Raw genomic sequence first — 25,655 nt, forward strand, 5'->3', positions numbered from 1 at the left:
ACTCTATCGTAACTGGGTGCGAAGGAGAGCACAAGTGGCCGAGCTCTTACATTGTGTGGAGCCGGTCCGAGCCGGAAACAGCCGGTGCAAGGTTGTCCGCCCGACGTTCATGCCCACACCCGACCATTCCACAATCCAAGTCCTGGCTGCCAGCATTAACGATATACTCCTACCGAGGTAACATAATCACGATGGCTAACCTAGCACACAGGGCGGTGTGGAGGCAACCGGCGTATATCCACGTACACGCATAATAGCCGCCTCCCTCGCAACTACCATCGGCAGTTGTTACCTTCTTCGCAAACATCATGACTTCTGATAAATTCTTGATTACCGATCGGGACAACTTTCCTTATGTGTACATGCAACACAAGGACATCCCACGCAAACAGCGCGATGACGGCTTCCTGCGCAGTAACATTTACCTACCAAAGGATGCAGCACCGTTCGGAAACAAAAAATACCCGGTGATTGCAACCTACGGTCCTTGTATGTAGTTGTGTACACGGAATCTGAATTGCGGCGTTGATATGCTGACGACAGCCAGACGGCAAAGAAGTTCCCTACAGCGTGTTTCACCCGAAGTCATGGGCGCAACTCAACCCAGAAATGAAGTCGGCCCACGCCGCCTGGGAAACGCCCGATCCAGGCTACTGGACTGCTCAAGGCTTTGTGGTCGTGCGTGTCGATGAGCGTGGCGCGGGCCAAAGCCCAGGCAAGCTGGACACTATGTCGCGCGGCACCAGCGAGGCCTTCTTCGATGTTGTGGAGTGGTGTGCCGAACAGGAATGGTCGTCTGGGAAAGTCGGCTTGTTGGGTATCAGCTACTATGCAGGCACACAGTGGAGGGTTGCTGCACGACGTCCAAAAGGACTGGCGGCCATTATTCCTTGGGAGGGCATGAGCGATTACTATCGAGACCGCGTGAGGCATGGCGGTGTCTTATCCGACAAATTCATCAGTAAGCTCGGCGATATGAAATCTCCACTATGTAGCGCCGCAAGCTAATGTTTCTCTAGAATTCTGGTGGGAGAATGCTGTTGTTAAGAACCAATACGGTACACCAGGCCGCGCAGCTAAGAATTGGGGCCTTGATACCCTGGATGGTGATCTCGACGACGCAACTCTGGTTGCCAATCGAAGGAACCAGATGGAGGATACAGCAGCGCACCGCTTCCTCGACGATGAATACTACGCTAGTCGTAACTTCGAAGTTGAGAACATAGAAGTCCCACTGCTCAGCGTGGCCAACTGGGTAAGACCCCTTGTTACCATTTGGGAACATGACCGCTAACCGGTAAAAACAGGGGGGAATCCTTCTGCATCTCCGTGGTAACGTACTTGGCTGGATGCGTGCCTCTTCGCCGTACAAGTTTCTCCACTTCGTCGTCGGCCGGCATGACTTGCCCTTCTACTATGAGCACTCGGCCAAGCTGCAGCTATCGTTCTTCGATGCCTTTTTGAAGGACAACGACTACGGTGGTTGGAAGTCCGGTGAGCAGCCGCGCGTCCAACTGTGCTTAAGGAAGGGAGACTGCGGCGTCGACGACCCAGAACGTGAGCTCGCGTTCCCAACGCGTGGCGAAGCAGACTGGCCTATTCCGGACACAGCCTACACCAAATTCTACCTCACAGCAGACCAGAAGCTGTCCGAAGATGCGAAGGGCAAGAGTCATGCATTCTCCTACGATGCATTGGCTGGTGAGCCCGTGCAGTTCCGCTACACCACTTCGCAAACGCTCGAATTGACGGGCCACATCGTAGCGCACTTGAGCGTCTCAGCATCAGCCAACGGCACCTCTTCGCCCACGGATATTGACCTGTTTGTCACTCTTCGGAAGCTCGCCAAAGATGGATCGGAAGTGTTCTATACCGGCACAATGGGCGACGCCGTCCCGGTCGTCAAGGGCTGGCAACGAGTGTCGCTGCGGACAACAGATCCTTCCCACGCCCTTCACCGACCATACCTGCCGTATCGCAACTACCTCTCGTCGGACGTGCGAGAAGTCAAAGCTGGTCAGAAGTATGAAGTTGACGTGGAAGTGTGGCCCACGAATGTGGTTTTGGAGGAGGGCGAGACGCTGGTCTTCGAGGTCGCGGGACATGACACCCAGGGTGTAGGTACCTTCTCTCATGACCATTTGGAGGATCGAAAGGCGGAAGTATTTGGTGGAACGAATTCCGTTCATGTAGGGGGTGAAGACAGCTGGTTGTTGCTGCCTGTCATTCCCGCTAGGCAATAGAAAGCGATATGTCACGTTGTTTCTAAACCCTCATTCGCCGATTGGAACAGCTAGGCTGCTGACTGGAGTGCAACTACCAGCCAGTCCTGACCTGCTTCGCGACACAGCCAACAACTACGGCGCCAGGCTAAGGCACACATAGGACGCAAACAAGAAAGGTTGGATGACTCTATCCTATGGCCTGCAAGATGTCCACTGCGAGACCCTAACAAGTAGACAGCCTCATAGGCCCTTCCGTTCGAATGGCTCCTCGCGCCTCCAATGGCCCCATGTCCTCGCGGTTTGATTCCATGTCTCATTCGACACGGACGCATTCAGCTTCATAGATTTGCATGGCAGCATGGATCCTCAGTACAGTGGTCGCTGACTTCAAGGGGCCTCGAGTTTTGGGTCGCGAGTCTCTTATGCGAAGCCGTGCAGATGTTGTATGCCGCCAAGAAGGGTTTAAGAGTGAGCCTGTGTACTGCTGCAAGTCCTGACCTGAACGAGTCGATATCGAGACTGGCATCCGACTCACCCGTCTTCAACACAACGTTTCGCGCCGCAACAAGTAGTACTTATACATAGAAAACGGCCATATCTTTCACATACGACCATAGGACGTTGAAAACAAGGCTTCCCGTTCGCTCAGCCCTATTTAAGCAACGTACCGGCGGATCAGTAGTTAGGTGGGTGACCACTAGCGAATACCCGCTGTTGTATGTTTTTTTGCTTTTTCTTCTGCTAAGAACGAACGATGATCTTGGTAAGACTTGAAAGGTGATTGGATATCCTCGTCCCACGACCACTTTCCGAATGCAGCTTCCATGTATTCAATGCCGCCAGTATATGCCGATATCCATGACCACAAAGGAATTGGATTCGCCGGATCGCCGCCAAACCAGACATCGATGAAAGTAACAGTCGAACATGCAAGACGCAGGCAGAGAGAGCATGGATCAGCGCGTGGAGGGAAGAAAAGAAAGGCCGCGCGACATACAGGCACATGCCGGTGCCAACTAAAAGGGTGCTGCAGCCCTACAAGGGGCTTAGCAAGAGGGAGAGCGCGCTGCTGGTGCAGCTGCAGACCGAGAAGATCGTTCTCAGCAACTTCCCATTTCAATCGAGAAGTCCCGAAAATCACTAGCTCCCGCTGCAGCTGTGGAGAAAGGCGACAAATCATTGCCTACGTCCTGCTCCGCTGCAGCAAGCACGAGTACCTCCGGAACCGCATCTTCGCTAACCTATCTGGACGACACAGCCTTAAGACTTTACTAAGCACGCTGCAGCTAGCCACTAAAGCTATTAAGTATATAGAGCAAACGCAGATCCTTAGGCAAGTGGGGATCAGAGATACGCAGACGACGCTGAGCGTTGGGGGGAGACTGTAGGTACAGCGGACGAGACAGACAAGGCTATGCGCCTCTACGAGCCTGGAAACATAGCATGCAGTCAGTACAACCGCTGTCGAAATGAGCTGGCGGGCAAATTGTAGATAGTGGTTGATGGAAAACGGCAGGTTCCTGGGGCAGCTGGTTCCTCTCGTGAGGGATGAAGTGGGGCGGCGCGGATCGCTGTCTGCCACAACCTGTCATCCCGGGCACCAGCTTCGCAGAACGAAACTGAAACCGAGTAGGATAACTAGACTAAATTGAACTAAACCGAGTAGGATAACCAAGCCTGTCGGCGGTCGGCTCTCTCCCGCGCTGCTAGTGGCGTCAAAGTCAAACGGGCTTTTGGGCCTCAGGCCAACCGCTGCTCAGCAACATCATAGGCTGACATCCACTGCTTGATCTACTGTATCCAAAGACGGCTAAAGCCAGCTGCCTAAAATGTATCACCTGGCATATCAGAACAACAAATTCTACTATATTGGATGAGAGGTTCGAAGGATACTGTCTTTACAGTGAGCGGAGCCGAGTCAGCCGCTAGCCTCAAATTGCAATGAGACGGCCGTGCGGCTAGGAGCCATCGTTACGCGTCAAGCGCGGGCTTTAACTGATCCCAGGCCAGTTCCGAGATCATCGGCCTGGCCTCATTTCCCAAGCAAGCTGTGCCACTGTTCTGGCTACACTTGCCGTCGTATAACACATTGTCCAGCGTGTGTCTTCGACTCAAGTCACACCAAGCAGCATTCACGATGGGTGACCGGTCGAAGATGCGGACTTTTCGAACATCTCCATCGGAAGCGCGTGCCATGTGCTGTATGATCTTCTCAACAGCACCATAGAGATTCCTTTTGAACCATATCGTCCGGAGGCTCGGAAGGCACAGGATCGACCGTGTGTAACAAGGCTCCGCGTCATAAGGTATATGGAAAGGCTTCAAATGAAGGTTACAGCTGGGAAGCCCATCGCACAGGGATTGATTGATTGATTGAATAGTTTAATGTCCTGTGTAAGTCTAAGACTATATAAGACGAGAGCAGTTAAGCTGCTCTAGTAATTTAAGGAGTGTGTTGGTGTAAAGGGATAGTAAATATGTGTTTGCAGTCCTATAGTAAGAGCCTATAACGTACCCCACGGACGAGTCGGACACCGGACGAGTCGGACACGTCGTTTTACTAGAGAAAATCAAGAATCTAAGGCTTAATTACTCCAAATCCACTTAATAAAAACTTTTAAGATTTCTATAGAGTATCTCCCTATATATAATAAGTAATCTATTAGAATTTTAGAATACTGCTAACTTTATTAGGTATAGCTGTCTAATAACTCTACTTTTTAAAGGTACCTAAACTCTATATCTGAAGAAGCACTAGCTCTAGAGCCTAGATATTCTAGAGATCTATAAACTATAGTTGGTATATAATATTATAAAAACATAGTAATTTATTATAGTAGTTAAAATATAGTTTACAAGGATTAAGTAGCTCTAAAATCTATCTACTTAGAACTTATACAGCTTATCTAATACTACTTCTATACCTATGCAATTCTAATAGATTCTGCGTTATATATCTATATATCTCTACTAAGAGTTTTAGACTAGTAGCTGCTATCTTAGCAGAGTTATTAAGAGAAATCTAAATTCTTGGCAAAAGTGTCCGACTCGTCCGGTGTCCGACTCGTCCGTGGGGTACGTTACTCTTAGAAGTAAACAGAGGGTTTTAGACGTCTGTTGTTTGTTATAGGTACTACTTACGTATACCTACTCCAGTCTCTAAAATAAAAGCTAAAGTAGCTATAATTCCTTAGTTTGTGTGTAGTAGTAGGGTTATTATTAGCCTTTGTCCTTATAGGCTGTCTTGCATTATTTTCCTTACTTCTCTCTATTCCTTATAGCTTAGTAGGAGGTGTTGTATTATTTATATATAGCTATAGATATATCTATTATTATCTACCTTCTATATATTATATAGGTATGCCTTATTATAGCTATATTCTAGTTTTAGCTAGTAATAGGCACTAGCTAACTCTCTCTTAGTATTTTTTAGTAGTTTTATCTTATTTATTAGTTCTAGCTAGTATTTTACTGTATAGGTGCTAGGAAGTCTGCTTTCTTATTTCCTGCAATGTCTTAGTGTCTAGGTGCCTATTTAAGGCTAATTATAGCTCCTTTATTTTTAATAGTTTTAGCTGCTTTTATACAGCGTATTTGCTAGGCTTGTCTAGGCTTATTTAAGGGGGTTTTTAGTCTTAGGATTACTGTCTAGTAATCTATAAAGACTTAGATGTCCTATATTACTATAGCTATAGTAGCTGTAATTTTAATGCCTTTTATTATACCTTTTAGTTCTCTATTTTATATAATTTAGTCTTTACTAATATTTTAGCTTATAGAGTAGATTTCCTTAGGCTGTTGTTTGTAGTCTAGGACTGTAATTCCTACTCCTATGCCTAAGCCTTTTTTTTTATAGAAGAAGCGTCTGTGTAGATAGCTAGTATATTACTTCCTACTTTTTGTAGCATCTGCGTATTGTGTACTTTTGCTTCTTCTTCTTTTAGTAGCCTTGAGATTTCAGCCTGGTATGCTATATCCTTGTTCCAGGGGCAGAAGTAGTAGTCTTTTAGTTTTTCTTCTCTTGTGCTAGGCGTAGTCTTCTCTATAGACTGTGTGATTTGCATGAAGTCCTATGGTATTACAGAGCCTTTTCCTATATGTGCTGGGTTCAGAGCACAACAACCATTAGTCCCAAAATGCGCCGACCGGGTAAACAATCTCCTCTTCTGAGACAACAGTGGACGAGATCTTATCGAAAAGGTGGCTCCACATGGATTGCACTTGCATATCTGTCTTCGTCTCTTCCGCTCGCATCCGCGCCTCCTGTTCTAATTGCTCCCTCTCGTCTGCGTCCTGCGCCCGTTTCACAGCAAGGTCGTCTTCGATGTCATCCACTGCAGTATCACCTTTTTGTCGCATTGCTTCAATCATGTCGAGTAGAGTGTTTCCTTCCTTGGTTTTCATGGTCAACAGCTTCTCCAAGACCCCACTAGGCATTCTGTCCAGCAGGGCCCTTACAGTCTCACCCTTTCGACGACATTCTAAAGCGGCATGAAGAACTGTCTTCCCCTGTCCACACTGGGCTTGGAAAACGTCAGCGTTGGCGTTATGTCCGAGGAGCTGACAGAGTAGATCTCTGCGGCCAATCTCAACCGACATATGAAGAGGGAAACGGTATGGAGCCTTCGAAGGCGCTAACATATCTGCGCCTTTACGGAGTAGTACAGTCACTACCTCTGTTGCTCCATAGTAACCGGCATGATATCGCGTAGTGCTGCCCATACGAAGAGCATTAATACCCGCACTCTCACAATTTTCTGCAAGCCATTTGGCCGTTTTGTTACAGCCAGTGCTTACCGCGTTGTCTAGTGCTCTTTGAAAGGGACCATCGTGTAAGTGATGCGGTACTTTTCGACAAGAAACGCAAACATCCAGATGTCGCTTCAGCAATTCGGTGCATCCATGGGTCGCGAAGAGAACCAACATGCCGTCGTCCTTCTTCAGTAGCGTTGTGGCGAGCTCTTCTGCTCGAAAGATGAAGTTTGTCGCCTTCAAGCTGCATTGTTTGAGCAACATCAGATGCCTCTCGACGGCTATTGCCGCACTTTTGGGCACGCAGGAATCCACGAAATTTGGCATCTTGTACAGAGCGTCCATGACCCTTTCACTCTGCCTTGCATGGTAAACCCAGTGTTCCCAGGCGTATTCCAAGAACGGAAAGGGGTTCTTGCTGTTCCAGCAATTCTTCAATGCCCCAAGGCATAGCTTAAGGAGTGCATAATGACTTTGCGCTTCCCAATCTGAGGGCTCGATTGACTTTGAGATGCGTGTGCGTCGCAAGCTGCCCTCCACTGATGGAAAGACGAAGCGCACCACAGCATCTGATCCTTCGCTTCGATATATCTCCAACAGGCCGAGTCCGACTTTGCGGAGATAGGACTCAAATATAGGTCCGGGTTTTCTTCCTCTTGCCGAGTTTTCCCAGTCACGGAGTTCGGTGACAGCACTGCCATCAACGAAAGCCAGCGCCTGCCTGACCTGCTCTGGTGTCATCAACAGACGCGCCGCAGAGATGATCTGGAGCAAGAGGATTGTGTCCGGGCTGTCTAGACATTGTGACCCAACGACATTCTCGAATTCGTATTTGTGCGATCCCTTTCCCTAGGCGAGCTCGAGAAACTCTGCATCCATCATCTCTTTGACGTCTTCATGATTGGAGCTCAGATTCCACCAGACAGCTCGCTCTAGAACTACCTTCAGCCACTTGAACTCTCTAAGACGGTGTCGAGTCAATCTGTGGTAAACTAGCAGATGCACTCCTCGATCGTTGATCTTTTGCACTCCGTTCTTGATAAATTGCTGTACAGCCCTTTCGATCTGATCTTCAACAATAATGGTCAAGGTCTCAGGTTCGAGATCTCCGTGGTCAGGGTGAACCCTTCGACAAATGCAGACCCGAATATCAGCTCCGGCAATGCTTGCGTCTCTCAGGAGACTATCGATGAACTGTAGTACCTCCAAAGACTCCGTGCATACGTCAAGAGCGTCGATGAGAATGCGGACACGACGGATCCGACTGCTCGTATCGGCCAACATGATCTCCCTCAAGGCATTCTTGGTCCTGTTGATCGTCCAGTAATCCAATATTCGGGACCGATCTGTGGCCTCGAAGGCTTCTTTCCATAATTCAAGGAAATACCATGGTTTCTTTGGCGCCTTATTCAGAAGTTGACAGAGCAAGGACCTATAGAGACGCTGCAGCCGATCAGCTGGCGGCATCTTTCGGCCCTCGACATCTCCAAAGCTGTGTCGAATAAGAATAGCCCCCTCACTTGTGCATCTTTTGGCGATTTCAGTCAGTAGAACAGTCTTTCCGGTTCCTGGATTGCCTCTCAGTGACAACAGAGCGTGTGACCGACTGCCTTTGGGGTCATCATCGTTCCACTTGGTGTAGCTCTTGTGTTCGAAGAACCATCCAGGCTTCTCGAAGAGCCAGATTTCCTCATTGTTGGTCACATCTTCGGAGACGTATAGTGCACGTTTGCAGCCTGCTCGAAAGTTCAAGCACATGCTAGAAGTAAATGGCACAGTGCTCACCTATGTATACATAATCATCTACGATCGTGCCTATGGTATTTCAGAAATACTACTACGGAATTAGACCATTGGATATTCAAGCATTTGCTTACTCGAGTGCTCGATAATCTCTGTCAATGCATCACTGACGTTCTCGAAATCGTCCTCTGTCGGTTTGGCAAACTTGTTGATGTTGAAGTGGTTGCGCGATATCGAACACCTATCGGCGAAGTCGAGACAGCCCGAGCTCTCAGTGACAACGATGGCCTAGTAGTTGTAGATAAGCCAAGGTGACGCACGAAAACAAAATTTACTCACATATCTCTCTTTGCCTCCAACGATCTTCTCTGGATTTGCTTGACCTGTTTCGTAGAAGCAAGAAAGTTTCGCTCTCGGTTCGCTTTTGTACACTGAGCTGAACTCATCGAGCAGTCCTTTCAGCGTCTCATCTTCATTCTGGAGGATGTTGAGGCTTCCGATGCGGACCTGATCTTCAGTGTACTCCTCCAAGGCCGCTGCCAGCATTACACTGTGTTTCATCCCATGCACACCTCTAAAAGGTGTTCCAAGAGTCAGAACACCAACAGTAGACTGGAAGATGCCCTCATATTCTTTTGCGCGGTTGTGAGCTAAGACGGAGGCCGGATCAAGGTCAGTAAAGAGCTGCGAGACGTGGCTAAGTCTAACTCACTTTCAGGACAACAAGTCCTCCAAAGCAATGAGCAATGAATACGAGAGGACGATAAGGAAAGTCCTTAGGGCTTCAGCATCTCTCTTATAAGTCACGTGTTGTAGCAACAAGGTGTACAATACCTTTCGCTTTCTGCCTAGCAATTTAAGCAATCTTCCCGCTATGTCTCTCACACTAGTGTCCATAGCAGTCTTGCCAAACCAAGCAGACTTGTAACCAAAGCGCATAATGCGCGCTTCTTTCGCGATTAAAGGTAAGAATGGCTCTGTGACCAACCAGTTAATCTCTTCTTCCACACTGTTTGTGGTGGTTGTCTTGGTCCAGGTATGATCCGGATGTGCGCCCAAGCCATGGGCTGCAACGATACTAATAAAGATTAGGGGTGAACATGGTTGACATCATGTCCTGTAACATACTCAATCGGATACAAGGCATCCTCTAGTGCTTCGCGCAGGACTTTGATTCCTACTTCGTCGTCGCTCACGGGCGGTGCATCTTTGCGTTTCTTCTCCTGTTCAGAAGTCATCACCAATCGATGTTTCCGACACATGCTACATACCATCTTAGAAAGACCTTTCAATCGAGTTCGGGAAGTTCGAAGTAGAAAGAACGTAGGACCAAGTGGCAAATACGGAGAGTCTCGAGTATAGAGTTCAGATAAGGGAAAGTGCATAGAACAGACCATCTAAGCAGGATAAAACGGGTCCCATATGTCCCCACATCAGTCAGCTGCAGCGTGCATGAGGCAATTAGAACTGGGGGCGGCAAGCGCTTGGCTGCACCTATAGCGCTACCCTTCTCCCCATCTAGCCCTTACCAATGTATTCTTGAGCGATTCAGCCATCACATTCCTGTACATTCCTATTTTCGGAATGCCACTTTTTGTTGAAGCGGACGAGCTTGCCGAAGATCGCAAGACAAACGACAGGAGCAGCGATGTGCCACCCACATACCTACCCGGATACCCAGCAAAAACTCTCCAGAACCCAGGCGAGATTCAGGGTTTTTTAAAGACAGAGTTCTACTGCGATGACCTGGAAAAGATGGCTCCGTACCTCTGGATCATGACCACATCCTGTAGCAGCAATATCAATTGCTTACACCGTCAGAAGGTGAAGGACCGCGATATTGTCATAACAGAAGACCCTCGACTGCATATGGTATGGATACACAATAGAAATTTCATCAAGCCTCTGCCCCGGTACCTATGCTGGCATTTCATCTGGTCCAATTTCCTCGATGCTCCACAGGACCAGACCAAGGACCCCATGATCAATACCCGCAAGGCTGCGCTAGGATTCGTCCGGTCTTACTATCATCTCATACGATACGAATCAGACTTCCGAATAGCCCAAGAGAAAGGCCTAGTGCCATCTGATGCAACCTGGGGGCAATTCTGCCGGTTTACTTCTGCGCTTCACGGCATCGAGGACGACATGGTCTCGCCCCGCTACCGCTACGGAGAGCTCAGATTGACCCGGCTGAACTTCTACGCTCCTTTACTTCTACGCAAATTCAATTACGAGCAGCTCCACGGACAGTGTGGTGACTTCTTTGGGCGGCTATTTGGACCAGTACTTTTCATCTTCGCCCTGGTCTCGACAATCCTCAATTCAATGCAGGTCGGTCTGGCCGTCGAGCAGCTGATCGGCGTAGGGGCGCAATGGACGAAGTTCTGGCATCTGTGTCGCTGGTTCAGCATCGTCAGTCTTGCAGGAACTAGCCTGGCTACGACGTGCTTCGCTGCACTTTGGCTCTGGATGTTCGTAGATGAGTGGATATACACACTTCGACGCAGGTTCAAGGAAAGGCGGGCTACTCGCGTGATGCCTAGTTGTTGATCGGTCCACTTCTTCACCGGTTGTCAGCCTGGAAATTAGGAAGGCATATTAGGCCATACCTGGCTCTTAAATACCGAACAATACTTTGTTCCTTTACGATTCTTTTGGCTGCTATCAAGAGGGACCTCTCAAGCGCATACGTGGAGGACTCACATTACGAAACCGAGTACGCCTCCCAAGACAGGCACAATTTTTACTCCGGTTTAAATGGCTCGGGGACTGTATTGTGCTTTTCTTGTTGCATCTAGAGGGTAACACACCTTTTTTTAACCACTAAAAGAGTGCATACTGCATGCAGCTAAGCCTTTGCCCCTAAAATAGCTAATTACTTTAGTCTTACCTCTTATTAGAGTGCACTAATGTGCTATTAGGAAGGTAAGCTAAACTAACTAGGCGTATAAAAGCGTAAACTCTAAGACAAAGACATGCGTATCTTTTCCATAGTCAAGAATAAAGAGAGTGAATTGTCTATCTAGGTTATACAGCACTCCCTGGTAGCATTTAACGCTTAAAATACTGACCTCATCATAGGCGCGCGTAAACATTCTAGGTTTCCTCAATATTCCCTATAACGGAAGACTAACATACATCAACTCCGATACCAACAAGCAAACCACTGCGCCAGCCCCATTGCCTCATTTCTACGAAAACATCTGGAACAATCGAGGGGCTAGGCGATGTTTCGTGCATCCGCAGGAGGCTGAGATTCTGACTTGTACAACCTGGCTGTATCCATCCGGGGTGACTAGGACCTTGTCTGGAGTGCCGACGATGGCCACGTACAAAGACTTCGATACCGATCCGACATGGATCAGTACCTCTAGGTTGGCCAGGCGTTCTGAAGAGCCCGCAGCCGGGCCTGTCCCAAGCTCAAGCTACTCTTATTCCCAGCAGAGCGTTGTGGAGCCGTCACTTCCCACTTCTAGCCCTACGGTCAGCCCGACGCCAACTGTAGCTTCGTTAGCAGCATTTGTCAGTGTATCTATTCTGCGCACTGCCTTGTTCGCCATCTCTGTCATGTTCGGCATCTTTACTGTTTGAGGCTCGTTGACAGCAAACACGAAGTAGCAAAAACCAGAACTGTCCGCACAAGGGCAAAAAACATACAACAGCGGGTATTCGCTAGTGGTCACCCACCTAACTACTAATCCGCCGGTACGTTGCTTAAATAGGGCTGAGCGAACGGGAAGCCTTGTTTTCAACGTCCTATGGTCGTATGTGGAAGGAATGAGCGACCATTAAATATATGATCCCAATTTTGCACAAGCAAAGACAGCTGAGCAACCGACTTCAGGCCATGTTCTTCAGGCAAATGTCTTCAGTACACGGAAAGGTTGCTCGCAAGGCTTCATTGAGGAACGAATCAGCTGTGCTGGGAGGAGAGCGTGAGAGTACTGCGCGCACGGCGAGGTGCAGGAGGGGTTGGAGTGGACGTTGTCCTGGGGGCCTTCCCATACGCTCTGTGGGTCTCGATGCTGAGTATTCGATTTATCTGCCTTGGTGAATAGGGTGTATGCTAGCAATTAACTCATCATCTGCCTTAGTGAATAGGGTGTATGCTAGTTTTCGATTTATCTACCTTAGTTTATAGGGTGCATGCTAGTAACTAATTCATTTGTCTGCATTAGTAAATAGGGTGTATGCTAGTAATTAATTAATTCATCTGCCTTGGTTCATGGGTTGCATGCTAGTAATTAATTCATCATCTACCTTAGTTTATAGGGTAGATGCTAGTAATTAATTCATCATCTACCTTGGTGAATAGGGTGCATGCTGGCAATCGATTCAACATCAGTCTCAGTCAATGGGGTGCATGCTGGAGAGACTGCGTGGGGTGCGTGGAGTCTGTAGGACTGCAGCTGCATAGCACACAACAGCGTGACCGTGATGTGACAGGTGCATGAGAAGGGGAATCACGTTGTCCTAGGCACACGTAGGCGACTGCTTCCTTTATATATACATCCAGCGCCCGGAGCGGTTGGCTGCTCGATAATGAAGATGATGATCGCCAGGGACACAGTTGTGGGCAGAATGTTGAGCAGGTTGGCGAGTGGAGATCAGAGGCTGTGCAGAGTGGATCTGAGAAAGATGGGCTTGCTCAGGAACGCGGGATAGCGGCTGTCTCATGTAGGTTTGTGTTTCAGAATGCCGCAGGGCGGTCTTGCATTCGTCACCGTGGCAAGGAGATGAGTTGGGCCTGTGGAGCGGTCCTGGACGTTTGAGAGGCTCGTGTGAGCATCACGTGACTTGTGTGTACGGCCACACGACCGCTTCTGAGGGTGCAAGCGAATGTTTTGGGGCGCTCAAAACGAGTTCATCTCCGTTCACGAGTGTGCACAATGCAAGTGTGCAGCGTTCTTTGAGCAGCTGTAAACGCTTAGCTGCGACGAGGCTACGTGGTTGGCAGTGGCTGCAGCCGGCTCCTCCGTCCGGAATGCGTGCAATTAGTGACGCATCGCTGACGGTGGTACACCAGAGTTGGGACCTAGGAGACGCTAACGGAGATGTTCATGTCAATGAGACATCGACTTCGCGCGCCAAGTGGCTGCATGCTTCTAGTACGCTGGATACCAATAGCATGGTGGCTACCACTTGGCGCTGCTGGGCCGTTTGCATCGCTGGTTTCGCAATCAAGGCCTGAGGCGCACGGATGGGGTACGAGAAAGGCTCAGACTTGAGGTGCTTCAGCAGGCATGACAGGACGGACAGGCATGACAGGAGGAGCAAGCATGACAGGACGGACATGCCACCACAGGCCGTGGTGACAAGGGGCGCAAGAGCTGCCGGGGCGCAACAGCTGCCGGGGCTGCACAGTAGGATGACGGCCGACAGCGACAGCGACAGCGACAGCGACAGCGACGGCGAGGACAACGACTTGGGCTCTGGTGGTGTGGGCGAACATGGTCAAGTGCGGCGCGAGTGAGATTGGAATTGAACAGTGCAGAGAGAAGCCGGGGTTCGCAAATTGTTGGAACATGCACGCGTTGGGCGGGCGGAGGCCATCAGTCAGCACGCAACAGGGTCGAGCAGCATCGTGGTTGGCCGGCTGCTCAGGCGCGAGATTATGGAGGGAGCGCTGGATAGAGCGCGCGCTGGACGCTTCGTGTTGATTGTGGCGGAGCAGCGTGTCGCAGGTGCCACTCCCCTGCACTGTCCGCTTTCGGCGTCTGCACAGTGCAGAGGCTCAAAGAGACCATCCAAGAGGAGCCAGTTTTTAGCAGCAGCGCGCATTCCCGCGCCGAGGCCGCCTTCAGCAGGCGGCCGCTCGCAGTGAAGGCGCCGTCGCTGGGTTGGGTTGGCAGCGGTGCAGTGAGTGCAGTGCGGTTTTGGGGATCCTCTCTTAAGCTGGGCGCTGGGCCGGACCAGCCGCGCGTAGAGGGAATCCACTGTCCAGTGTCCATTGGCCCACCGTCGCACGCTGGCTGTCTCGCACCCCCCTATCCACCCACTCGCATAGGTAGACGTCTGTCCACGCCCCGCTGCACCCGCTGCACCCTCTGCTCTCTCCGTCTCGACTCTCGCTCTCCCTCCACCCATTCTTCCCACCAGCAGGCTTCCTGTGACGACAGCTTTAATTCCTTTTCCTGGGTTGCGTGGACGCGGAAGACCCGCTGATCGCTTCCTGTACGATCGTTACCCGTTCAACCCCTTTGCCTTTGCGCCTTCTTTAGCTTGCCCCTGCCACCTCCTGCCACCACCCCCGTGCCCGGTTTCCCAGTCGCGCCTGCCACTTCGACATCACCACCACCACCACCATCACCACCACCACCATCACCACCACCACCACCATCACCACCACCACCACCGCCTCTGTCCCCACGCCGCCGCTCCTTCACCCGCAGGACCTCCAGCCTCGCATTTACTCGATATACCTACGCCTCCCTCGCGCCCCGGCCCCCGGCTCCAGCTTATCTCCACGCCCTCGTTTCCGGAAATTCGCCGCCGCTGGTTTGGCCGACACCTGACGCAGTGCTCCCCGAGAGTGCGACACGGACTGCCTCGACACCCTAATACACCCTCACCTCACCACACACGATGCGTCTATCGCTCTCCAAGTCGCTGCTTGCCCTGGCGGCGACCGCCCTGCCCTTGGTCGCCGCCGACGATGAGCGCCGCATCGAGTCCAGGTCGCTCAACCCCTGCATGTCCAACTCCAGCTTCTCCGCCACGCTCTTCCAGGTGACCTTCACGCCCGCCAACCGAAGTCTCGCCTTCAACATCGAAGGCATCTCCAACATCGCCGGCAAGGTCGAGGCTGATCTGCAGCTGCTCGTCTACGGCTATGTCGCCCTGGACGAAGTGCTCGATCCCTGCGGCAACGACGATCTGTCCGGCATGTGTCCCATGAACAGCGGCCCTCTCACCATAAAGTCCAACCTGGACATTAGCCAGGACATCATGGGCTCCATTCCCGGTATCGCGTACACCGTCCCCGACCTGGACGCCGTTGTCCGCATCAAGATCAGAGACCTGGACACAAAGGTTCAGCTTGCCTGCGTCGAGGCCGAGCTTTCCAACGGACACTCGGTCGAGCAGAAGGCGGTCGCCTGGACAACCGCTGTCATCGCCGGCCTCGGTCTTGTCGCCTCTGCCGTCACCTCCGGACTGGGACACTCCAACACGGCCGCTCACGTTGCCGCCAATGCCATGTCGCTGTTTGGTTACATGCAGGCCCAGGCCTTCATTGGCATGACCGCCGTGCCTCTGCCTCCCATCGTCGCTGCCTGGACCCAGAACTTCCAGTGGTCCATGGGTATCATCCGTGTCGACTTCCTCCAGAAGATGGCTACCTGGTACCAGCGCGCGACAGGAGGTACCCCTACCACCTACTTGTCTCAGCTGGCCTACATCTCTGTCGAGGTCCAGAAGCACAAGAAGGCGAAGCGTGCCATGGAGGGGATCAAGTTCGCTACACGCGCTGTCCAGCGTCTCATGAACCGCAGTAATTCCGCCGCCACCGAAGCCCAGGCTGGTGGCCAGCGTCTTGTCTTGCACGGCATTGAACGCGTTGGCTTCAAGGCTCGCATTGAGACGACCAACATCTTCTTCACTGGATACACCTTCTTCATGATCTTCGTTCTCTTCACCATCATTGGTGTCGTCGCCTTCAAGTTCATCTGCGAGGGCCTGACCAAGGCGGGCAGGATGAAGGGTGACAAATTCATCGACTTCCGCAACGGCTGGCGCACTGTGCTCAAGGGCATCTTGTTCCGTGTCGTGCTGATCGGCTTCCCTCAGATGATGATGTTGGGCCTGTGGGAGCTCACTCGGCGCGACTCGGCGGGAGAGGTCGTCCTGGCTATCCTCACCATGATCACCATGATTGGTGTTCTTGGTTGGGCCTCCTCCAAGGTCGTTCGCATCGCGCAGCGCTCCATCGCAATGCACAAGAACCCCGCCTACATTCTTTACTCGGATCCCGTCGCTCTCAACAAGTGGGGTTTCTTGTATGTCCAGTTCAAGGCTGCCGCGTACTGGTTCATCATCCCGTGGCTCACCTACCTCTTCATCAAGGCCATGTTCGTCGGTCTTTCTCAGTCCAGCGGGACCGTCCAGGCTATCGCACTGGTCATCATCGAGGCCGCCCTGCTCATCGGCGTCTCTGTCCTTCGCCCATGGATGGACAAGAAGACCAACGGTTTCAACATTGCCATTGCCGCTGTCAACTTCTTGAGCGCCATCTTTTTGCTGATGTTCACAGAGGTCTTCAACCAGCCAGGCATAGTGACCGGAGTCATGGGCGTCATCTTCTTCGTCTTCAACGCTGCCTTCTCTCTCATTCTACTCATCATGCTCCTCGTTTCTTCCGGATTTGCCCTTTTCTCCAAGAACCCCGACACACGCTACCAGCCTATGCGCGATGATCGCGGTTCGTTCATCAAGTCCCAAACCCAATTGACAACCGAGCTCGATGCCCTGGGTGCGACTGCACGTGGAGAGGGCAAGGGTACACATTCCCGAAGCCGCATCGATGATGATGACGACTACTCTTCTGAGGAGCAGCGCCAACTCGCTGCCAAGGAAGGCGGCTTCAACGAGCACTACCAACCCGCACCTCCCCGCAGCCCTGCTAGCACCACTCATACACAACACGCACCGCCCTCGTTCTATGATCGCAGCAACGCCAGCCCAGCCCCCTCGTACGGGCAGGAGGGCAGCGTGCGAAGCGACGTGCAACAGCGAGCGGCCAACAACTCTAGCCCATGGCAACGAGGTGCTGGCTACGACCATTGACGCCAGGAGCACGAGGAGCAGGTGGGCAAGATCATCGACATGTATGGTCGCTCCTCTGTGCAAAACAAGCTCTGAAATATTGATTGGAAACATCGCGTGTGCATATATCCTGTATTCAAATACATAATTCACGATATGTCGTTGAGCATTGGAATCTGCTCATGAACGGCGGCGTTAACTTGCCGGCTTCTTCTTGCCAATTGGAAAAAGCGGCTCGATCTTCATTCCGTAGAGGGTAGTACACCTCCCTTTCTTATCTCGTTTCCTTTTTTTTTCCTTTCTCAGTGTTCTGGTATCAGCCAACCTTCCTTTGTCAACGGCGCATACGGGACCATCAGTCATTGCTTTTGTATCAGGCGTGCACAGCACAGCCAGCTCGAATGAGCCACAGCGAGCGGTGCGAAACCTGCAGACTCTAGCGTCTGAGAAAGCAATGTATAGTGAATACAGCCAGGTGTGCAATCCACAAATCAAGCTCAAATATCAAAAACCGTCTCACCTACATCTTGCGTGCTGTGTGTTGACCCCAGCAGCGCAGTGATGGTAGCCGTGAAGCTGCAGTGTAGCAAGCGCTCTTAGCCCAAAACTCGAATCCAGTCTCTTCCCACGACGACGAACATGCCTTCTGTTGTCAACACGATGCTGCTCATACACGCGAAACCATCAAGACAGAACTCGACTGTACCGAGCTCCGCGAGTGTCGCAACGGCAATGGCACAAGACACGGATTCTCTAGGCAGTCCTACCACGGTGCTGGTGCCATCAGGGCGCTTTGCGGCCAGCTGCTAAGCTCCCGTTGGCGCGTCCAACGGCCGAGCCTAAATGTGTCACCATGGTGCGTTCGCGAAGTAGACCAGTCGGACCTACCGGCTAGCCACTTGTGTGACAAGGCGGGGGAAAGCATGCCTTTGGCCGGAAAGAGGGAGACGAACGTACGACAGACTGTGCATGCAGATGGATGGTATCGCAGAGTTGCGAGGTGAGATTCTCCTTATCTTCAGTCGACTGGAAATTGCTGATATCTCTTGCAGTCCGGAGAACACGATAACGCCAGCCACAGTCACTCAACACCTCATTTAGGGCTCCGGCACATTGAGTGCCGCCGGTAGGCGGCTTATCGAACTAGATAGATAGCCTTAGGTGCTCGATCATCAGCTGACGATATGAGTCTGCAACGGCTGCTAACTACGTCACGATGCACTGATCTCCCAGATCACGGTGGAGTTACGCCGAAGCATCGTCAGAGGTGTCGATTCATTTGGATTTCGAAAAGTGGCACGCGTAGCAGCGTGTTGCACACGTCGAACCAGAGGCAGATGTCAGGGTAGTTTCAGACGTTGCAGAGGCCAATCAAGTCACGCACGTTGACGCGAGCGTGGTTACTGATTGGGGATCCGAGGTTCAGGATCCGCTTTTCGCGCTCCGGCAACCAGCGCGACAGCCCGACCAGGAAACTCGAGTGAAAGGGTTCTGGATGCAGGGCTTGCTCCCTCTTCCACCCAAAGTTGCAGGAAACAGCATCCCGATTCTGAAGCGCACAGCCCTGCCCCCATGTGTCACCCCGGCAGGTTTGGCGCGCCTTGACGGGATGCAACCGTCGGTGCTTTATTATCAGTCACTGGCCGTCCGCATCTGTCGAGGCTGCACACATCACCTTTTTACCGTGGCCACTCCGCGCGCGCCGCCTCTACCAACACAAGAATGTATATGATATGTTGAGTCGCGTTATGCGATTTGTCGCCCTGGATTCGTTGTACCAATATCTGTAACATTATTTCCGTCCTTTTGTTCGGTTCAGCCGCCATAGCCCAGGCCCTCCCTTGGTTGCTGGCCAGACAAAAACCACGCAAACCACTTCTTGCCAGAACCAAACGGGTCGTCGCTCTCAAGGGTTCTGTCAAAGTTCTGTCCCTTTCCTTGCATCCTCAAACCATTTGGCTTTGGGCGTCGTGTTTCACGGACAAGGTTACCCTCTCACACACCGTGACTGAAGTACCGCTTCTCAAACTCAACCTTTGTCACGAGGACACAGTAACACCATGGCAAGTCACCAAGGTCTCGCTTCCTCTCCGTCAGGATCTTCGATGCAGCAGGCTGTTATTAGGTCTGCAACTGCCAACGCGGTTGCTGTTCACGACCAACTGGACTTGGACCGCTGCACATTAGAACATTTCGCGGCAGCGTCGAAGAAGAACCAGGCCTCGCCACCATTAGGATCAGAATCCACGCCCCCAGCTTCGCCGACGCGTTTGCGGCCCACCAAAATGGACGTGCAAAATAGCAAGATGCACGATAGCGGTGCCATGACGCCTCCAGCAACACCGACGTCCACCTCCCATTCCAGGTCTGGCTCTACACCAACCGACGGTAACGCTGCTGGGATATTTCTAGCACGCCACGGATCAACATCATCGAATGTTTCCGCCCCTCGCTCACCCTCGATACACTCCCATCCTGTCGCGCTCCAGGTCTTCGATCACGAGACGCTTGAGTATGTGGTCCTGGTCGATGAGAAGGGAAAGAAGCGACCCATTGGATCTGGTGTATGGAGCGATATATATCTCGCAGCACCAAGCTTACCCAAGCCCGCTGATCATCCTTTTCTGTTGCCGCCCTCGGCTACCAAGTCACCCCCTGTCTCCCCCGTACAGTCGAGCGATTCAGCGGTTGGATCATACCCCTTTCCCGCCATACCACCATTGTATGCCATCAAAGCGCCTGCGTCCACAAGCTCACGCAAGGTGCTGAGAGAAGAGGCCAAGATACTGTCTTACCTGTCTCAATTTCCCAACTCCGATCGCCACATTGTGCAGTTCTTTGGCCAGGATACGCGCAACGATGCGCTAGTGCTAAAAGCTATGGACGGTACACTTGAGGATTGGATCAAGAAGGACCTCAACACGCTCGACGAAGATTCGCGTGCCACCAAACTCGCAGCTGTGTTTCCCCAGCTAGCCCTATCCCTCATCGACAGCCTCATGTGGATGCAAGACAAGAACTGCATCCACGCCGACATCAAACCAGCCAACGTCCTCACCTCACCCACCCCCGCAGGACCCCGCACCACCGCGCCAGCAACCGTCTACTCGGACTTCTCCTCCACCATCCTCATCGCCCCTGAAATCGAGGTCCACAACGCCTCGCCCCTCGGCGCCGGAACCTGGGACTACCTCGACCCCTCGCTGCTAAGCAGCTCCTCGCCCACCGAACCCTCCGCCGCGACGGATCTGTGGTCTCTTGCCATCACGCTGCTCTTCCTCATCATCGGCGCCTCGCCCTTCGATGCCTTCCGGCACAACAAGTACCAGCAGCGCGAGATGATCAAGACGGGGAACCCGCTGCAGTGTCTGGCCTACGACGATGTCGGGATCAGGAACGTGCGCGTCATGCAGACCCTCTCCGAATCCCTCGGCTTGGACCTCAAGACGTGGTTTGCAAAGGTGCTGGTCAAGGATGTCGGGAGGCGCGTTGGCGTGGCGGAGTGGAGGGCCGAGCTGCTGCGCGCGGAGTCGAAGCCGGCTGCTGCGCTGCTTTAGGTGGAGCTGCGTGTGACTTTTTTCCTTTCTTTCTTCCTTCCTTTCTTTCTTTCTTCTCTCTTGCTTTCCGAGTCGAGTTCATTGGACAAACCGGCGCCTTTGGGGTTTTTTTTAAAGGCGTCTCAAGGTCTGTTTTTTTCTTCCCTTTTTTTTTTTTGAGATAAAGGTATTCGACGTTCGCTAGATACCCCACCCATTCGCGTTGCATCAGAGACACGGAATTTCCGCGTCACGTCCTAGTTCGCATCTCGCTCGATAGAATCTCTAGAACGTGCTCTATTTGCAAAACACAGCTTTCCCCACCTCCTGCCCAACGGCGTTCCGTGCGTGCAAACCGCAAACCGCCGTGTCTACACGCCATCGCGTTGATGCGCGATCCCAGTGCGATATAGACGGCGAGTCGCCCCTGCGAGCCGCGCTCGAGCGAGGGACGTCCAACCGCGTCGGATCCTGGAGGTGTGGAGCCATCGCGGCGCGTCGACGGCGGGAGGAATTATCTCGCATCCGAAATGGAAACATGGGCCCTCCGCTTCGTGTTCTGCACCGCGCTGGTCGCAGTCTTGAGATCGCATACTACAGACTCCTCGGTACTCTCCACGAGCCGGTCTGCGCACCCGCGTTGCTGTGCCTGCGCCTGCTGGATCAGCTGCGCAGTAGCCATGTCAAAGTTCCAGCGCGTGGCGTCCAAGTGGCGCTAGAATCAGTGGGATGGGGAGAAGCGGAAGAAGAAGAAGAAGAAGAAGAAGAAGAAGAAGAAGAAGAAGAAGAAGAAGAAGAAGAAGAAGAAGAAGAAGAAGAAGAAGAAAATCGCGCCTGATAGAAAGGAAGTCCCTATCTCTCAGTGGACGCGCATTATGCTCGTTGATAGTGGTGCAGTGGAGCAGGAACCAAGCGACGTGGATGATGGGTGGAATAACCAGTAATTTAGTTTCTTTCAGGGCTAAGGTGCAGGATGTCTGCGAGTGTGATGGTGGGGATAATATATCGGTGCGATATCCCGCGCAGTTTCTGTGCTGGGAGGCGAGACTTGTCGTCGTGGGAAGATGGGTGGTGGGTGGGTAGGCGATTTGCCGGGCTGGGGGGGGGGGGGGGGAAGGCATTGTGAGCCGGGTGTTGGTAGATCCGGGGCGGGGTGAGGGTGAGTGTTGGTGGGGGACGTGAAGGTGTTGAGAGAGATACTGTAGGTCCCGGGACGAGGTGACCTATATGGGTGGGTAGGCAGACGGGACGTGTTGGGTAGGTGAGAGTGAAGGAGAGCTTTGTGGCAAGCGAGCAAGATGCATCTGAGCAAGCGATGCGCCGCCATGTCTGCAAGAGACTGCTGCATGTCATATGCGACGATTTGCTAGTTCTTGATTACGCTCATGAACAACGTCTTATTATTATAAGCATGCTCGAAAAAGGACAAAAGCAGTGTCCATCAGAGCGCTCGATATGACGGGAGCTTTTCGTGAAGGAACAGGTATGCTTCATCGTCCAAGAGGGGACGTATACGGGGAGACGACCACATGTACACGTGCCCTTCAACTCCCACCAGCCATCTGAAAACAGGAAGTGAGTGCGCCAAACAGACCCAGCCTGTGTATCAAGCCCCCGAAGTGAGGATGACATCTCCGTCGAACCCAATCAGCTCTCCGGTTTACAGGCGACCACCCTGACCTTCCGTGTCCAAGACATTCGCTTCAGCTTCCTCAACAGCGCACGTTGCTTCCGCGACGATATCCTCGCAGCTTCTGGATCGACGGGGTATGGGCGGCGCGGAACGATCGGAATCTCGTTGTCGTTGTGTCGCTGGTCGGAGTTCCCGTCAGCCATTCTCTTCCTGGCGTTGCATTAGTATGAAACCCAGACCGAGGCTCGCAAGGTGGAAAGGGAGACGTACGCTACGCTGTGATTCCATATCGGTAGACCTGTCCTGGCGGCGTTCATGATGTGGGTTTGTGGAGCAGGCGAGTAGGATGTAGGGACCTTGGGGCGAGGAAAAACATGCGGTGGTGCAGGTTGTCGACTGGGTGTCTTTGTCTTGGTGAAGTGGAAACGTGCTGGCCTGGTATCAATGTCGGTGTCTACTTCCATCTTGTCGAAGTTCATGAAGTTGCGCAGCGACGATGACTTGGAACTGGTTGTCGAACCAGCGGACGTGTCCGCAACTGAACAAGGCGCGGAGCTGCACGGTATGCCTTCACGTCGTGGCATCTTGGAGGAAGGGAAGCGATGCTCGATTTCAACCGAACGATCACGTCTGCGGATGCAGTGCTGGGCCGTAAAGGCGGGAACGCGCCTGATGGGCAAAGCCGGGTGTGCAGGAGTAAGCCTGTGAGCCGCACACCTTCAGACTCCAAGTCTGACAAGTTCGGAGTAGCTTGAGTTTACTGATCTAGCTAGTAAGACCCACCTCCAATCTGCATGGTCGTATCATAGCGGTCCTCCCATTGCAAAGTAGACGGGACTTGCGTTCGACGGACCATGGCTATCTTGGGATTGGGTCTCCGACCGTATGGCCAAGTGTGGAAAGGAGCGGCGTAGCCGGATGTGGTGATGGGAGACAGTCTAAGTATGGAGCGTGTTGAGCTCGGCGTCGAAGGCATGCTCGGTTCGTCAGTAGAACTGGTCATCGATGAGGAAGTCACTAAATCTGGTGTGTCTGATCGTGTTTCGTTGATGTAGGAAGACCAGGGATGGCACACTGGATTTGCTCTCCGGTGGTGAGTGGCGCAGAGCGAGATCGGTTGGCAGAGTACTGCGGGAAGGTTCAGTTGCTGCTGGAAAGGGATGGAAGAATCTGGATGCGTGTAACAACGATCTGGGAGAGCTGCATCAAGGGTAGAAAACCAACCAAACCATCGTGAGACGAACTGCAGTGAGCGTCTTCCAGTGGTGTCCTGTCGGTAGAAGCAGATTTCTGGCATGCATATAAGTGCTTGCCATTGACTAGATTCAGGTAGTCGAGATAGCGTGGAAGCTGTATAACTTCTTAGTTCCAGATTTACGAGCTACGGGCATTGTGAGGCTTCCAACACCACGCTAAAGCGTAGCTGTAGTGCTGCAGTGTGTGTCTTGCTAGCCCGGACATGTCGACAAAAGGGCAATTCTGAAAACCGCGGTATCCAGGATGAATGTCGCGATCCTTGGAGCCGACAGGCGTACGATGTTCTGGCTGAACCGGTTTCATACAGTACCTGAACACCAATTGCTTGTGCACTCGCAGTGTCCCCATCTGCCCTCGACCTAGGAACCAGCCAGGGTTTTTTAGGTCTCGCTCGCCTTCCTTACCTAACGAATCTGGAACCTGGCGTCTGTGTCCGGGGGTTTCTACCCCTCCTGCCCACGCGCATCTGCGCTGGGCCTCAACCACTCCGCCCAAAACGGTGCGCTGGCTGTGGAACACAAAACGGCCGCCACATCTATTTCTGTTATGAGGTAAAGACTGTGAGCGATTTGCGTTTCAAAGTGCGAGAGGCTTGCCATGGGAGTATCGTTCTCAGCCTTCAATCCTTTGTAAGGACCCAGGTCAACTCACTTTCTAGTGATTTCATGGCTCGGTCCGAGACCAAGATAGTCCGCCCTTGGGCTCATTGAACCAAGACATCAGTAAGCGGTGAGCGGTAGTCCAAAGTATACCTCTAGTGTCCACTTATGATCACTGTACGTGCTTGGAGTGCAGACGGAGACCGAAGTAGTCCTGCTCTCGAGACTTGTAAGCCGAGTCATGGCGAGACTGTCAGCAATCAGGTCTTGCAGTCACGGGAAGATTTTACTTGTCCCATGGCTGGTACAGGATTCCGCCTCACTCCTATTTGTACACCCGATTCCACGCCATAGACTCCGCCATCGAGCCTTGAACCCGACGACCTCACCGCCGGATCAGCCAAACGACACCCACGTCGCACGGCTTCTCAGATCACTCCTACAAGCGCATCTCACAGCATCTCCACTTTCTCGCACGAGTCATTTCTGTATCTCCAATAGTAAGAACGCCGACTTACTTTCAACGTCTGCTCACACGGGTACATCGTTTCCGGAACCTGGCTGCTGGAAAAGAGGGGGCTGGTAGGCTTGGAGTCATTCGAGGTCGGCGAGGCGGGTGTACCTGGAATGCACAGTCGCATCCTTTGTGCACCCTGTCCGCTATTTCTGCGTGCTGTGCCGCGAAATCGTGTGCTGTAAGAGATCCGAATCCTTTCGGCGATGAGATGGGACCAGGGTGTATTCCAAATGCTTGCCTTTTCTGTAGGGGTTGTGAGTGTGGGCGGGCGTCACCGAATCGCAATCGCATCGCACAGCCTCGTTAGTGTCCGCAGCCTCGTTTTCGGGTTTCTGGGGATGTGAGCAGGGGTCTGATGTCAGGGGCTTGCCGTTCGGTGACGGCACGACATGTGCGGTTTGCGAACACGATACGGCACGCGACTCGCCTTGCCTGTTGGATCGCCGTTCAGATGTGCAGTCGCAGGTGACCTCACGGTGGGGTAGTAGGGCTCCACGAGCCCGAGATGAGGTTGAGAAAAGCAATTGTACTGCGTGCACTGGCACGGTCGACAGGGAGCAGCTCTCACAGACTGCAGGTACTGCTGTTGTGTCAATAATGCAGGTACTGCTGTTGTGTCAACAGTGC

General features: G+C 52.3%; 11 protein-coding genes across 11 annotated transcripts, besides 12 other annotated features; 6 read left to right on the forward strand and 5 right to left on the reverse strand.

The window, feature by feature from the left end:
* Nucleotides 1-308: 308 nt before the first annotated feature.
* Nucleotides 309-2,243, forward strand: EKO05_0010458 (uncharacterized protein; the record flags this gene model as incomplete). Its single annotated transcript, XM_038943014.1, has 4 exons — nucleotides 309-489; nucleotides 548-961; nucleotides 1,020-1,255; nucleotides 1,308-2,243. The coding sequence occupies 4 exons, from the start codon at nucleotides 309-311 to the stop codon at nucleotides 2,241-2,243; spliced, it is 1,767 nt and encodes a 588-aa protein (XP_038794216.1).
* Nucleotides 2,244-3,049: 806 nt separating this feature from the next.
* EKO05_0010459 (uncharacterized protein) lies at nucleotides 3,050-3,613 on the forward strand (the record flags this gene model as incomplete). Its single annotated transcript, XM_059637757.1, has 1 exon — nucleotides 3,050-3,613. One exon carries the CDS (start codon nucleotides 3,050-3,052, stop codon nucleotides 3,611-3,613), a length of 564 nt encoding a protein of 187 aa, XP_059493740.1.
* Nucleotides 3,179-3,336: a mobile genetic element.
* Nucleotides 3,614-4,584: 971 nt separating the features above from the next.
* Nucleotides 4,585-4,733: a mobile genetic element.
* Nucleotides 4,732-4,918: a mobile genetic element.
* A 336-nt stretch (nucleotides 4,919-5,254) lies between these two features.
* Nucleotides 5,255-5,308: a dispersed repeat.
* Nucleotides 5,307-5,707: a mobile genetic element.
* Nucleotides 5,706-6,291: a mobile genetic element.
* Nucleotides 6,292-6,350: 59 nt separating this feature from the next.
* Nucleotides 6,351-7,718, reverse strand: EKO05_0010460 (uncharacterized protein; the record flags this gene model as incomplete). The annotated part of the gene is made up of 1 exon (XM_038947076.1): nucleotides 6,351-7,718. The coding sequence occupies one exon, from the start codon at nucleotides 7,716-7,718 to the stop codon at nucleotides 6,351-6,353; it is 1,368 nt and encodes a 455-aa protein (XP_038794215.1).
* A 108-nt stretch (nucleotides 7,719-7,826) lies between these two features.
* Nucleotides 7,827-8,735, reverse strand: EKO05_0010461 (uncharacterized protein; the record flags this gene model as incomplete). Its single annotated transcript, XM_059637758.1, has 1 exon — nucleotides 7,827-8,735. One exon carries the CDS (start codon nucleotides 8,733-8,735, stop codon nucleotides 7,827-7,829), a length of 909 nt encoding a protein of 302 aa, XP_059493741.1.
* An 87-nt stretch (nucleotides 8,736-8,822) lies between these two features.
* Nucleotides 8,823-9,266, reverse strand: EKO05_0010462 (uncharacterized protein; the record flags this gene model as incomplete). The annotated part of the gene is made up of 2 exons (XM_059637759.1): nucleotides 8,823-9,008; nucleotides 9,060-9,266. 2 exons carry the CDS (start codon nucleotides 9,264-9,266, stop codon nucleotides 8,823-8,825), a joined length of 393 nt encoding a protein of 130 aa, XP_059493742.1.
* A 168-nt stretch (nucleotides 9,267-9,434) lies between these two features.
* Nucleotides 9,435-9,958, reverse strand: EKO05_0010463 (uncharacterized protein; the record flags this gene model as incomplete). The annotated part of the gene is made up of 2 exons (XM_038943171.2): nucleotides 9,435-9,798; nucleotides 9,849-9,958. The coding sequence occupies 2 exons, from the start codon at nucleotides 9,956-9,958 to the stop codon at nucleotides 9,435-9,437; spliced, it is 474 nt and encodes a 157-aa protein (XP_038794214.2).
* A 346-nt stretch (nucleotides 9,959-10,304) lies between these two features.
* EKO05_0010464 (uncharacterized protein) lies at nucleotides 10,305-11,273 on the forward strand (the record flags this gene model as incomplete). The annotated part of the gene is made up of 1 exon (XM_038947075.1): nucleotides 10,305-11,273. One exon carries the CDS (start codon nucleotides 10,305-10,307, stop codon nucleotides 11,271-11,273), a length of 969 nt encoding a protein of 322 aa, XP_038794213.1.
* Nucleotides 11,274-13,923: 2,650 nt separating this feature from the next.
* On the forward strand, nucleotides 13,924-14,196 carry EKO05_0010465 (uncharacterized protein; the record flags this gene model as incomplete). The annotated part of the gene is made up of 1 exon (XM_059637760.1): nucleotides 13,924-14,196. One exon carries the CDS (start codon nucleotides 13,924-13,926, stop codon nucleotides 14,194-14,196), a length of 273 nt encoding a protein of 90 aa, XP_059493743.1.
* Nucleotides 14,100-14,138: a tandem repeat.
* Nucleotides 14,197-14,766: 570 nt separating the features above from the next.
* Nucleotides 14,767-14,803: a tandem repeat.
* Nucleotides 14,804-15,012: 209 nt separating this feature from the next.
* Nucleotides 15,013-15,079: a tandem repeat.
* Nucleotides 15,080-15,308: 229 nt separating this feature from the next.
* Nucleotides 15,309-17,507, forward strand: EKO05_0010466 (Putative flavin carrier protein 3; the record flags this gene model as incomplete). The annotated part of the gene is made up of 1 exon (XM_038947074.1): nucleotides 15,309-17,507. One exon carries the CDS (start codon nucleotides 15,309-15,311, stop codon nucleotides 17,505-17,507), a length of 2,199 nt encoding a protein of 732 aa, XP_038794211.1.
* A 2,264-nt stretch (nucleotides 17,508-19,771) lies between these two features.
* EKO05_0010467 (uncharacterized protein) lies at nucleotides 19,772-21,043 on the forward strand (the record flags this gene model as incomplete). Its single annotated transcript, XM_038947073.2, has 1 exon — nucleotides 19,772-21,043. The coding sequence occupies one exon, from the start codon at nucleotides 19,772-19,774 to the stop codon at nucleotides 21,041-21,043; it is 1,272 nt and encodes a 423-aa protein (XP_038794210.2).
* A 21-nt stretch (nucleotides 21,044-21,064) lies between these two features.
* Nucleotides 21,065-21,112: a tandem repeat.
* A 652-nt stretch (nucleotides 21,113-21,764) lies between these two features.
* Nucleotides 21,765-21,848: a tandem repeat.
* A 230-nt stretch (nucleotides 21,849-22,078) lies between these two features.
* Nucleotides 22,079-22,135: a tandem repeat.
* A 534-nt stretch (nucleotides 22,136-22,669) lies between these two features.
* EKO05_0010468 (uncharacterized protein) lies at nucleotides 22,670-23,239 on the reverse strand (the record flags this gene model as incomplete). Its single annotated transcript, XM_038943114.1, has 2 exons — nucleotides 22,670-22,865; nucleotides 22,926-23,239. 2 exons carry the CDS (start codon nucleotides 23,237-23,239, stop codon nucleotides 22,670-22,672), a joined length of 510 nt encoding a protein of 169 aa, XP_038794208.1.
* Between the last annotated feature and the right edge of the window lie 2,416 nt (nucleotides 23,240-25,655).

This window comes from Ascochyta rabiei, chromosome 19 (assembly GCF_004011695.2).
Source record: "Ascochyta rabiei chromosome 19, complete sequence".
Taxonomy (NCBI): Eukaryota; Fungi; Ascomycota; class Dothideomycetes; order Pleosporales; family Didymellaceae; genus Ascochyta; species Ascochyta rabiei.